This window comes from Pantherophis guttatus, chromosome 6 (genome assembly GCF_059756535.1).
Source record: "Pantherophis guttatus breed Tessera chromosome 6, ASM5975653v1, whole genome shotgun sequence".
In the NCBI taxonomy this organism is placed as follows: domain Eukaryota; kingdom Metazoa; phylum Chordata; class Lepidosauria; order Squamata; family Colubridae; genus Pantherophis; species Pantherophis guttatus.
The window spans coordinates 94,256,776-94,270,019 of record NC_142068.1 but is presented as its reverse complement, the minus strand read 5'-3'; the positions used below and the strand labels follow the sequence as shown (position 1 = coordinate 94,270,019).

Sequence of the window (13,244 nt, the reverse complement as noted above, 5' to 3'; positions counted from 1 at the left end):
GGGATCATGTGTACTGGTCAGCCTTTTGAAAGGTGGCCGCCTCTGGCTACTCTCCGTTGCATGTCTACTTTGACCTTCAGCCTACTCTTTATCCAAGAGTACTGTATGTATATGCGGTCTATAGAAGTGACTAGGCAAATAATCCCTGTCTAGGGATGAAATGACCAACGAGGATGTATGTAACAAAACCCAGGTTAGGCCTCTCATAGCTGCAATTATCCAGATTCGATTTTATCTAAGAACTTGAGCAAATTGTTTGACCAGTGCTGCAGTGTGCTTGCTCAACCCTTGTCCTTCTTGGCTCACAGCGGCAAAGCCATCAAGCCTCCACTGGAGGATGGAGGCTTCCTAAGTATAGTGATCAAACCAGGTTAGAGGCCACCTTTTTTAGGCCACACATGATTTTGGAGCTGGAGGCCAGATAAGGCCAGAGCATACAATTGTTCCACACCTTCCTTTGCAAGACTAAACTTATTGTTAAGCCTACTTCAAACTAAAAAAAGTAGTTTGAAGTAGGCTTAACAATAAGTTTAGTCTTTACCTTAGAATAGTCAGAAACCATAGTACTGATTTTGATCATTGTGCATTTTCCCCTCAAGTCTAGGAGTAGAAAATTTAAAATGATGATGTTCTTCATGTAGAAGACCAGAGCTAACAACTGCTACTTTGACTTAGTTATCCTGTTTTTCACATGGACCAGAGATAAATGCTATCTGGAATATACTGTATTTTTCAGACTATAAGACGTGTATAAGACACACCAAGATTTCGAAGAGGTAAATAAGAAAAAAAAGGTTTTGCCCTCCCTGGCCCCCAGGAGCACTCTGCAGGCCTCCCAAACCCTCTGCGTCCCCCGTTTTTGTGAAAAACAGGTCCATTTTTTCACAAAAATGGGACGAGCGGGACGGGGCTTTGGGAGGCCAAAAATGACTGTATTCCGTGTATAAGACGCACCAACATTTCCAACCTCTTTGGGGGGGGGGCAGAGTGCATCTTACACTCCGAAAAATACGGTAATCAGTATTCACACAAAACAGCAGTGTGATAATATCTGGCAAGATGGGCATGGTTGGCTTTTGTTACTCAAGAAGTATTATTTGACAGGTCTCAGAAGATAACGTCTTTTCTTTCACCATGCCTCTCCTACGGAACGGCCTTCTCACTTTCAGAAGGTTCTCCAAACTTGGCTTGGTTTCCCCCAGGCCCTGGGTTGGGATAGACTTAATTCATCTAGTTGCCCTATTCAGTTCATTTTATTTTTTTATTTATTTATTTTACTTCAAATTTATATACCGCCCTTCTTCCTGGGAACTCAGGGCGGTGTACAGCCAGATAAAAACACATAATACAAACATTAAGAACAGATTAAAAGAAAATATCTCAATTTGGCCCAAAATTTAAAAAGACAAACAAATTTAAAATCATTTAAAAGATTTGTTAGGCCAGCCCGGCTTGTTGGAAAAGGAAAGTTTTAAGGGCACGGCGGAAGGCACGGAGGTCTTGGATTCTCCTTGTCTCTGGGGGCAGCTGATTCCAGAGGGTGGGTGCCCCCATAGAGAAGGCCCTCCCCCTGAGGGTCACCAGCCTGCATTGCTTGGCTGATGGCACCCCGAGGAGGCCTTCTCTGTGGGAGCGCACAGGTCGATGGGAGGTCGTCGGTGGCAGAAGGCGGCCTTGGAGATAACTAGGTCCTATGCCATGGAGCGCTTTAAAGGTGGTAACCAACACCTTGAAGTGCACCCAGAAGACCACTGGGAGCCAGTGCAGCTTGCGCAGAAGCGGTGTTATGCGGGAGCGCCATGCAGCTCCCATAATTACCCGCGCGGCCGCATTCTGGACCAGTTGGAGCCTCCGGGTGCTCCTCAAGGGGAGCCCCATGTAGAGGGCGTTGCAGTAGTCCAGGCGAGAGGTGACGAGGGCATGAGTGACTGTGCACACGGAATCCCGATCAAGAAAGGGGCGCAATTGGCGAATCAGGCGAACCTGACAAAAGGTCCCCCTGGCAACAGCCGTCAGATGTTCCTCCAAAGACAGCTGCGTATCCAGGAGGACACCCAGATTGCGCGCCCTCTCCACGGGGGCCAAAGACTCACCCCCGATAGTCAGCGATGGAGTCAGCTGACTATATCGGGATGCCGGGAACCACAGCCACTCAGTCTTGGAAGGGTTGAGCTTGAGCTTGTTCCTCCCCATCCAGATCCGTACAGCCTCCAGGCACTGGGCCATCACTTCAAGGGCATCGCTGGGGTGGCCTGGTTCATGATTTAGGATTAATCATCCATAACAGTAATCTATATACAGTATATAAAAGCGAAATCCACTCACTCATCACGAAATCTCCAGAACGGTAAAACCTACAAATTTGAAATTTGGCATGTATGTTCCTCTTGGCGTCTAGGTGCTCGCTAAGAAAGGATTTTTCAAAATGATCATAATTAATATTTCATATACAGTATATTCATATACAGTATATTCACACGCTCTGATGCTAAGGAGTTAGACGTCCTACTCCCCCACCCCACCTGAAAATTTCCAACTGCCGGTTGCCTCACATTCCGTTACCTCAGTTCACACTGGCAGACATTCCACTCCTTCACTCAGGAGCGGTCTAGGGTTCCTTCCAATACTAAACGTCCCTACCTCACCAAAATGTCTACGCCTTCTACCTATGGAATTGCTTCCAAACTTAAGGCGCCGGGAGAGATATTCCCTTATGAAGGCTGGGGACAGCAAAAAAGTCACTTCCTGTCAAACCAGAAGTTTTGAAAGGGGCCGTTTTGGGCCTCCGGATGGCCTCCGAGGGGGTTGGGAAGGCTGTTTTCGCCCTCCCCAGATGCATAGAGGGGATCTGGAGCCAAGTGAGAAAGAAAAACGGGCCTACAGGACCATCATGTACCAGGAGCAGGGGTGGGAGGGGGGTCACGTGCGCATGCGCAGGGCGGGATACATAGAATTATGTGTGTGGGCACGCGCACACGCAAACCTCCCCCGCCCCCCCTCCTGGCACGTCATGGCAAAAAGGTTAGCCATCATTGGTCTAGTCTAATGAAGAGAACTAGGAATGACATGACAATTGTCATCTAGAACTTGAGGGTTTGTCACAGAGAAGGGGGTGGGGTTGTCAACCTATTCTCCAAAGCACCTGAGGGCAGGACAAGAAGTAACAGGTGGAAACTAATCAAGGAGAGAATCACCCTAGAACTAAGGAGAAATTTCCTCACAGTGAGAACTATTAATCAGTGGAAAGGCTTCCCTCCAGAAGTTGTGGATGCTCCATCACTGGAGGTTTTTAAGAAGAGATTGGACAGCCATTTGTCCTCAATGGGATATGGTTTGCTGCTTGAGCAGAAGGTTGGACTAGAAGACCTCCAAGGTCCCTTCCAACCTTGCTATTCTATGTTAAACCACTTCTATAAGTTCAATGGGGGATTTTCACCAGCCAAGAGGGTTCCACCTTGTAGATGCAGACCCATCGAAAGCCCAATTTTTTTCCTGTGTCTAAGGTAACATAAATATGCAACTAAAAGTAGCAGCAAGTGATGTCAGACCTGCTTCAAGAGCCCTGCAGAAGTGGGTCTACAGATTAAGGGACCGGTCCCAGAAAACAATTGACAGATCAGAAATGGCCGGCCACGATTTTCACTTTGTTGCCTTTTTGCTTAATATGTGTTCTCCTTCAAGTAATCTTCCAACGGTGTTTTGCTGAGCAATCTCAAGATTCCCAACAGTTCCAATAAATAAATACTAACTGAGGATTCTGAAATTTTGAGAACATTACAAAGTTACAAATCTAAAATGAGCCTTGGTAGTACAGTGGTCTAAAGCACCCTGTTATTAAGACCAGCTGCCTGCAATTACTGCAGGTTCGAATCTCGCCAGGCTCAAGGTTGACTCAGCCTTCCATCCTTTCTAAGGTAGGTAAATTGAGGACCCAGTTGTGGGGGCAATAAGCTGACTTTGTATAAATATACAAAAGGATGAAGGCTATTGCTTAGCACATTGTAAGTCACCCCGAGTTTCCGGAGAAGGGCGGCATATAAATCAATTTTTTTTAAAAAAAATCCCCTTTTTACTAGTAAATGTAATTTATCTACAAATGAGGATGGAGTGGAATTTCAATTTTTTTTTTCCTGAAATATTTACTTTTGTTATTCCTTTTTTTTTTTTTTTTTACTTTTGAACTCTCCCAACAGATAGCAAATTCCATCTTGCTGATAGTAGGTCACTGCCTAAAATTTCATCATGTCTCTTGTTAAACATAGCATAACCTTTAATCTGTGATTGGCTATTACTGATACACGACTGTTTATGGAATTTTCCCAGGATTATAATACAGAATAAACATGTTTGAGCCCAATCAAACCGACTTAACTCACTCCTACAGATTTTATTTAAATATTTAAGCATTAAATTTGTTAGCTGAAACTATTCTTCATTGAATTTAAGAGTTTCTCTCTTTTTTTCCCCCCCTTTACTTGATCCTTGAATTCTCATCTGTTAATTCCATCCTTGGTTTATTTGGTTTGGTAATCTACAAATGTTTGTAGTGATTTCATATTGTACTTTACTGCAATGAAAAAGATTGGAACTCAATACCGTTTTTTTTTCTTCCCCTTATCCTACACCAGTGATGGCTAACCTTTTCTGGAGCGAGTGCCCAAAGCGCGTGCAGCCCCAGAACATGACCTTGTGCCCCTCCTACATGCGCCCCCCCTGCATGCACCTGTGGCCACCACACACACACACTGCATGCGCATGCAGCTCCCCGCACGCCCCACGCATGTGCACTCGCCCTCCCGCCCTGCCCCCTGCGTATGCACGCCAGAAACCTGACCACCAGCTGGCTGGCAGGAGGTGCGCGTGTATGCGCGGTGGAGCTGAACTAGGGCGACGGCTCACATGTCCACAGAGAGGGCACTGCATGCCACCTGTGGCATACGTGCCATAGGTTCACCATCACGGTCCTACACCTTTCTTTTCCTTTTCTTTCCATCCCCTGCTTCCCTACTACCTTTATTTTATTTTCATTTTCATTTTATAGTATGATAATCTCAATAAAATGTATAGGGGGGAAAAATAGGATAGGGAAGGAGGTTTTCAGAATTTTGTCTGAGATGGCTTGTAACTGACCAATGTTGCCACCAGATGGTCTTCGTTGGGACCTGTAGGTTTCTGCATAGGTCATCTTCTGTTCTTATCTCTTCTAGCTTATTACTGTGCTTCCTGTATACTGTAGTAATAAAATATTCCTGGTACCAGTGTCTGTGGAGATTCTCCATCATCCAGGTCGTGGTTGAGCCAGAGTTGCTTTTCCAAAAGGCAACTGGGCTTTCTTCTTATTTACCTTGAGAAAATTTCGCTTCTCATTCAAAGAGCTTCTTCAGTTCGGAATGAAAGAAGCTTCTTGGATGAGAAGCGAAACATTTTCAAGGAAAAAAACCCCAAGAAAGTCCAATTGTCTTTTGGAAAAGCACCTTTGGGTTTAAGGGATCAATTGTCAACCATCCCATTCAGTCATCTAGCAAGGAAAGACTTCTGCCCATTATACTTCTGGAGTATACTTTAACGAAGTTAAAGTTACAGAAGTAGAGTAAGCTGGCTCTGAGGTTTTCCCGTGCAAACAACACAAAGGAAAGTTCCCAGTATTGCTCTCTTTATCTTTTTCGGCTGCATTTATTTAATGACTATAAACCAGGGGTGTCAGATTGGGCCCCCGGGGTGCTTAGATCCGGCCCACAGGGCCACCCTAGAAACAGCAAAGGACCAGCCCGCGTTGCCTCTGCCAGTGAAAATGGAGGTCTGGTGGCCCTCCCGACCTCCGTTTTTGCAGCCAGAGGGTTGCAGGAGGTCGTCGCAGCCAAAAAGGGAGCTTAGGAGCCTGTTTTCATTGGCAGAGCGCTCGGGCCAGCAAAGGCGCCCCCGACACGAGTGATATTGAGCTGACAATGCCCCCCCCCTTCGAGGTCAAACACAACCCTGATCCGGCCCTCAATGAAATCGAGTTTGACACCCCTGCTATATGCAGTTTTAAGAAAGGCCTACTAGAAATCCTTAAATGTTTTTGTATTTGTATGCAATTGTGTAGCGCAAACCAAAAAAATACCATTATTTCTGGAAATCTTTTTTTCCCTATTTTTTTACTTTTTATATTTTATAAACGCTGTTTACAAAAGCGGAATGAAAAAAAAATGTGTTTCCGATGTCCAAAAGTTCAGGACATTTTGCTTGAAATAATGATTATGATTCAAATTATCTTCAGAGGACTTCTATCTTAGTGCTTTTCATTGGAAATATAAACTTTATATTTAACTCTTGAAACTGGAGATTAAGTGATCAAGTTCCTCATTATGGTTGGATGATGCTGTAATTTTCTGCAACTGGATTAAGTATAAAAAATATGCATGGCCATCCCATGGAGGTTTCTGAGGACATGGTGACCTCTAATGGTTAGATAAGCATCAACATTCAACATTTTTGCCTATATCGGGAAAGCGATTAGTGTATGCTACTGAACTCCTATTTTAGAAGACAACTGGAGATCGTTATTAAAATGCTTAATCGGCTTTTTGTATGTTTTTCAGTTCTTCCCAATAGAACAAAACCTCTGAGATTTCTACAAGAGATGTTGGATTCCTGACTCCCAAACTCTACCAGAGTATATTTTGCCATAATAGTCAAAAATTGCTGATGCAAGAAATCAACTTTTTACGCTTGGTAACGTAACACAAAGCTTGAAGTTTCCAGTAAGGTGAAAAATGGTCTACCTCATTTCAACAGAGAAAATTGGGAGATTTTCATCTTTGACTTTTTCATTTCATGGTATTGAACCACACTGGATATTTTACCATTTTTAAAAACAACAATGTTTCAGTGTATACATTGTGTCCCCTTTTTCTTTGTCTATATTGATGGAAGTCAATGGTTTAGGAGGAGCTTTTGACAGTAAATTAAAGAATAAAAAGGTAGAATGACCATTGTATTCTCTAAGAGTTTCAAAATATAAAGTACAAAATAAAATTAATTTTGAAATACAGAGAATATAAACTCCAAGAGCACTATAAATTCAATGTTTTTCCATTGATGAAATCCATTTTGAGTATTTTTATGAATATTTATTATTGTGCATTTCCCCAAAATTCCATGGATGGAATTTGTTTCTTGAATATTTTATGACAGGTTAGCACCACAATCCTTGAATGAATTGTTTGAGAATCTATGAATGAGTAAAGATGATGTTTTAGGCACTATTTATAAAATGAACTGTTGTGTACATCACAACATACATTTTCCCCATAATCCAAATCCTGCAAGGAAAACAAAATGTCCAGAAGACCTCAAATTCACATGTTCTTTGGTGCACCCATTCTTTCAACTGCTCCAAGCAACCCCAAAGAAGAGAATGGTTCTTCGGCTAATGAGAAACCATGGAGAGAATTACACCTTTCATTTACCAATGACACTTTTAACCTTTGTAGCACAAACTTCAGGCCTCTTGACTATGAGACCGCAAATGATGCAGTTTTGGTTGTCAATTCCAAAGATCACTTCCCAGTAAACTTTGAAAAAAGAGGTGGCTCGGTTGATGTCTTTATGACCGATTGTGCAACATCTGTTGGATGTGTCAAATCCTTCAGCCATAAAAAGGAGGTCCTGGGTGAGTCACCTGAAGATGGTTCTTCTGTCTGCAGCGATATAAGCAGAGGGAACCAGAAAAAGCACCATGAATGTCAACAAAGCAAAAAGAATTATACCAAAGGAAATGCTGGTTGTATCATAGATAACCATCTTGATTCTTCTCCTTTGGTTTTTGAGATGAAGGACTTTAAAAATTGTGTGGTAGTTAATCACAACCCAACTTATCTTAAGTCTCAACCTCAGGGTGAAAATCTACTCCTGAGTCAGTATCTGAAAACATGTTCACAAAAAGCAGATGAATTGAAACCCGGCAACCTGCTAGATGCACCTTCAAATCTTGTTCTATCAACAGACAATGAATTCCTTAGTATTCTGACTTTAAGCCAAGTAGCTCTCTGCTCAGGACAATATGCCGTAGGACAGAATGAAATGCAAAATAAACCTGTAGCAGGTGAAGGAGTAGAATTGGCCCTGCCTTGTAGGGAAGACACAGCAGATGGAGAACCTCTACTTAAATCAAATGAAGATGGTGATACAGCTGCTAAGAAAGTTGACACAAACTGTGAAGCCAACTTTGAGTCTTCCATTCAACTCTTTGACTCCGATAACTCAAGTCAAGATAACTCAGATTTCAAAAAACGTAGTCTTCTTTCTTCACCTGTTAAAACTGAAGGACGGGACCTTAAACCCCAACGGAAAAGACAGCTACATTCTCCAGAAGAGCACCATGCTGAAAGATCTCAAGCAACTGATGATAATGTGATGACTTCTCGCTTTACTTTTGGAGATCAGCAGCTATCCAAAAGAATCAAATTAGCGTGTTCTCCTCTTCGTCCGGTTAAAAAAACTGGAAAAACCAGGATCCCAGGAATTGAGAAAGCTCAGAAGCCACTATCATTGCTTAAGGATTGTGTTGAGAAAAGCCAAAAGTTCTCCATCTTGGTGGTGGTGCTACATCCTTGTCATATCAAAGAAATCAAGGTGGGAAGTACCGCATCCTGCAAAGTCCCCTTAGCCACAGTAGTCGTTGCCGATCAGTCAGAAGTGAGACAGAAGGTTGTGTTGTGGAGAACAGCAGCATTTTTATCACTTACCATCTTCCCTGGAGACATTGTATTCTTCACAGGTGAGTCTGTATTTTTTGGAGTATAAGAGGCACCGGAGTATAAGACTCACCTTAGTTTTTGGGGAGGAAAATTAAAAAAAAGCTGATTGGCAGGTGGATGGGCCTACCAGAATACCCTCAATCAACTGTTCCCGGAGGTGAATTTTAGCAACAGGTTCCTTAGATTTGAGCTCTGTGCCTTGCTTTTTTTTTTTTTTTTTTTTGCTTTGCTTTTTTTTCTGCCTCTGAAACTTCTGAAACCCTGTTTCAGAAAAAAAATATATTTCTGCCTCTGAAAGCCTCCGAAACAGAGCTTCAGAAAAAAAGCCTCTGAAGCTCTGTTTGGGGGCTTCTTTTCTGAAGCTCTGTTTGAAGGCTTTTTTTCTGAAGCTCTGTTTGGGGGCTTTATTCTGAAGCCCTGTTTGGAGGCTTTTTTTCTCAAGCTCTGTTTCTGAGGCTTCTTTTCTGAAGCTCCGTTTGGGGGCTTTATTCTGAAGCCCTGTTTGAGGGCTTTTTTTTTCTCAAGCTCTGTTTCTGAGGCTTCTTTTCTGAAGCTCTGTTTGGGGGCTTCTTTTCTGAAGCTCTGTTTGAAGGCTTTTTTTCTGAAGCTCTGTTTGGGGGCTTTATTCTGAAGCCCTGCTTGGAGGCTTTTTTTCTCAAGCTCTGTTTCTGAGGCTTCTTTTCTGAAGCTCCGTTTGGGGACTTCGTTTCTGAAGCTTCATTTCTGATGCTTTTTTCAGCCTTTGAAACCTCCATCTGAGAAGCTGGGTGGGACTACATTCGGAGTATAAGACACACCCAGATTTTCACCCTCTTTTTTGGGGGGAAAAAGGTGCGTTTTATACTCCGAAAAATACAGTACATTTTCAACTGTAAGAGGGATATTTATATATGCTTAGTTTTCACAATTATTATGCTGTTCAAACAAAACCTAAGCCATAATCTTCCATAAACTCTAAACATGACCTGGAAACTCTTCCGTAAGTGCAGATTTTTTTTTTTAAAAAAAGTGCAAAATAAAAATATTCCGATAACTGCATGGACAACGGGGAACAAAACGAGTTACACACCCCAAAACCAAATGGCACCAAGGCAAGTTCATTTTCCATTGATGGATCTCCTCTGTCTTTTTCTTGCAGATGTCGTCGTTTGTGAGAACCGCTGGGTTGGAGAAATGATGCTGCAATCAACTTTTATGACCAAGCTGGTCAATCTTGGAAGCTGTTCAGCTATTAATCCGAAGGAAGGTGAGGATTGACAAATTCCAGGCAGAGAAATCTTATTTCGTCACTAACTGATACTCCCTTCCTTCATCAAGCCATTAACTTCTTGCAGCTTTTATTAATAGAAATATATTTTTCCAAGTCAATTAAACAAATGACAGACAGAATGTAGAAGTTAGAATAAAATAGAGCTGGAAGGGACCTTGGAGGTCTTCTAGTCCAGCCCCCTGTTCAAGCAGGAGAACCTATACTATTTCAGGTAAGTAACTGTCTGGTTTCTTCTTAAAAGCCTCCAGTAATGGAGCACCCACAATTTCTGAAGACAAGCTGTTCCATTGGTTAATTGTCCTCACTGTTAGGAAGTTTCTCCTTAAATTCTAGGTTGCTTCTCTCCTTTGATTAGTTTCCTTCAATTACTTCTTCTGCCTTCTGGTGCTTTGGAAAATAAGATGACCCCCACTTCTTTGTGGCAGCCCCTCAAATACTGAAATACTGCTATCATGTCACCCCTAATTCTAATTCTAGCCAGACCCAAAACCTGTAGCTGTTCTTCATATGGTTTATTCGTTTAGTGACTGCTCTAAGTTCCAACAGCACAGAAAAAAGTAACTTACAACCATTTTTCACACTTATGACCATAGCAGTATCCCCCTCGTCACGTGATCAAAATTTGACACTTGGCAGCCAGTTTATATTTATGTACTCGGGTCCCTTCAAATTCTGTAATAACGAGAGCTTTCCCGATCAAAATTACAAACTAAAAGATTAGAAAAGACAGATAGAATGGATAAGACTTTGAAGTTTAGTTCTTCAAGGATTCAGAGGAAGCCCTAAGATGACATTTACAGTATATCAAGTTCAGAGCAGGACAATTCGTAACGTCTCTGACCTCCAGGTCTTTCGCTGTGCCCTCAAGACGCTACTGTTCCGACAGGCGGGGCTGTCTAACTGAATGATTTTAAACTGGGTTTTAATTGGGTTTTAAAATTTGGCCAAAATTATTTAATGATTTTAATTAATTTTAACTATGATATTGTATATTTATGTTTTTAATCTTGGCTGTACACCGCCCCAAGTCCTTCGGGAGAAGGGCAGTATATAATAATAATTATTATTATTATTATTATTATTATTATTATTATTATTATTATTATTATTATTATTTAATTAATGGAATGCAATTGTCCCTCCCTATTGAAAGGACTAAAGGATTAAACTCTCTTTTAATGGCAGAATCAAACTCCATGATGGAAATCAGAATGTCCACTTCTACTGTCGATAGTAAGCAAGGGAAGTCCACAGAAATTTCAGAATAACGGAACCTTGGAGATTTCCCCTGCTAAAGCAGGAAATGGATGATATTCCCTTGGTGTTCATATTGCTTAAAATAATACCGTGTTTCCCCGAAAATAAGACCCTGTCTTATATTTTTTTGAACCCCGAAATAAGCACTTGGCCTTATTTTCGAGGTCTTATTATTTGAGGCACATGGAGGAAGACGGGGCTCCCTAATCCTAACCCTAACCAGAGAAATTTATTTTATTTTATTTATTTTATATCAAATTTATATACCGCCCTTCTCCCTGAGGACTCAGGGCGGTGTACAGCCAAAGTAAAAACATAAACTACAAACATTAAAATACAATTAAAAAGATATATATATATTTGGCCCCATAATTAAAAGCAATGACAAAACAATTAAAAACATTTTAAAAAGTGTTAGGCCAGCCCGGCTTGCTGAAAAAAGAAAGTTTTAAGGGCACGGCAGAAGGCACCGAGGTCTTGGATTCTGCTTATCTTTGGGGGCAGCTGGTTCCAGAGGGTAGGTGCCCCCACAGAGAAGGCCCTCCCCCTGGGGGTCACTAGCCTACATTGTTTGGCTGATGGCACCCCGAGGCTTATTTTCAGGGGAGGGTTTATTTTCAGGGAAGGGTTTATTTTAGGGGGAGGGCTAATTATCCGGGGAGGTCTTATTTTTGGGAAAACACGGTATCTGTTATCCCTGTTTAATAAAATCGTATCAGGGACATAAAGCTAATTCCACTTGCTGGTAATATTTGGTGGTAGAACCACCAACAGAAGAAATATACGCAACCTCCATAGCCAAAGGTGAGATCAATTATCATCTCTTTTATTTTCCCAAGCCTCCCATATAGTAGACAGTCATCTTCTCCAGGATTTGCTGACCTACGTTTCTGCAAAGCACGGCCCTCTCCAAGCTCTCCCTCCAAGGCAAAGGCAGAGCCTGGACAACGTTTCGTGCGTCCTTCTCAATCGGCTCAAACCAGATACTTTGGTGCATGCAGTGCTGAGAATCATCAACATCACAGTGCTGATAGGTGAGCTTGAGTATCTAATCCAAGAACTTCTTGAAGGCCCCAAATTTGGTGTATGGCATGGCGGTGGAAAGGTATATTTAGAGATGTAATTGCTGAAAACTATAGATTTTGTATGTCTATGGAGATTCTCCGTCATCCAGGTCATGGTTGTCCCAAAGGTGCTTTTTCAAGAGGCAACTGGACTTTCTGGTTTTTCTTTGAAGACGTTTCACTTCTCAGCCAAGAAGCTTCGTAGATTCTGTAATTCCCTTTTTCCCGCTTGTCTTCTCTGAGAAAAACGCCAACCAAGCACTTGGGTCCAGCTCTTTGTGAGGGACATTATCCTGTCTTCCTATTAAGCGTGCAAATATCCTTTCCAGATCTACCTCAGGGAGAAAAAAAAAAGGAGTAATAGCAGAGTACCCTCTATCTGAAATCTTGTTGATAAGAAGAAGGTCATGAGTTGATTTGAGACCACCTGATGTTTCCTTCTTGACAAAACAAGAAGCTTAGCTTCTTGAGTGGTTGTCTTGATTTCACAACATCCTTTTCTGAGGATTGATGTGATACGAGTGACATGAAGTAGCTTGTGCCTAGCATCCGCCTTTATTAACATTAATAATTAACTTCCTAGATAACGAGAAAGCTTTGTTTTTATGAAATCAGAGGGTGTCAAGAATTATTGATTATTTTTGGGACCTTTTCATAGTAGATGAAATAGCCTATTTCCCTCATCAGATAGAATAGTGGCATGGAAACAGGACTATCTCAATCCTCCACATCCAAAAATATGTGTGTATTTTTTCTTATCTTGAGAAAAAAGAGCCATAAAAAAAATTTAAACATTGCGTAGCCCCAAAACGGCACCATAATGTTTGCTATGGTGCAAAGATCCAGAGGGGGAATTTCCAAGGGGATGCCCTACAGATAGTCCTCGACTTATAACCTTTCATTTAGTGACCA

The 13,244-nt window shown here is 41.8% G+C and overlaps 1 protein-coding gene across 4 annotated transcripts in view; it reads left to right on the top strand.

The window, feature by feature from the left end:
• Positions 1–13,244, top strand: part of SHLD2 (shieldin complex subunit 2) — a 53,566-nt gene that overhangs the window by 25,552 nt on the left and 14,770 nt on the right. For 2 of the 4 annotated variants that reach the window (XM_087872264.1, XM_087872263.1), the window contains exons 3-5: positions 6,582–8,761; positions 9,880–9,987; positions 12,108–12,302. In XM_087872264.1, coding sequence (XP_087728390.1) covers positions 7,321–8,761; positions 9,880–9,987; positions 12,108–12,302 — 1,744 coding nt within the window. In that variant the 5' untranslated portion in view covers positions 6,582–7,320. The remainder of the gene's footprint in view (positions 1–6,581; positions 8,762–9,879; positions 9,988–12,107; positions 12,303–13,244) is intronic. The other 2 variants (XM_087872265.1, XM_034435388.3) reach the window with 1 other exon arrangement.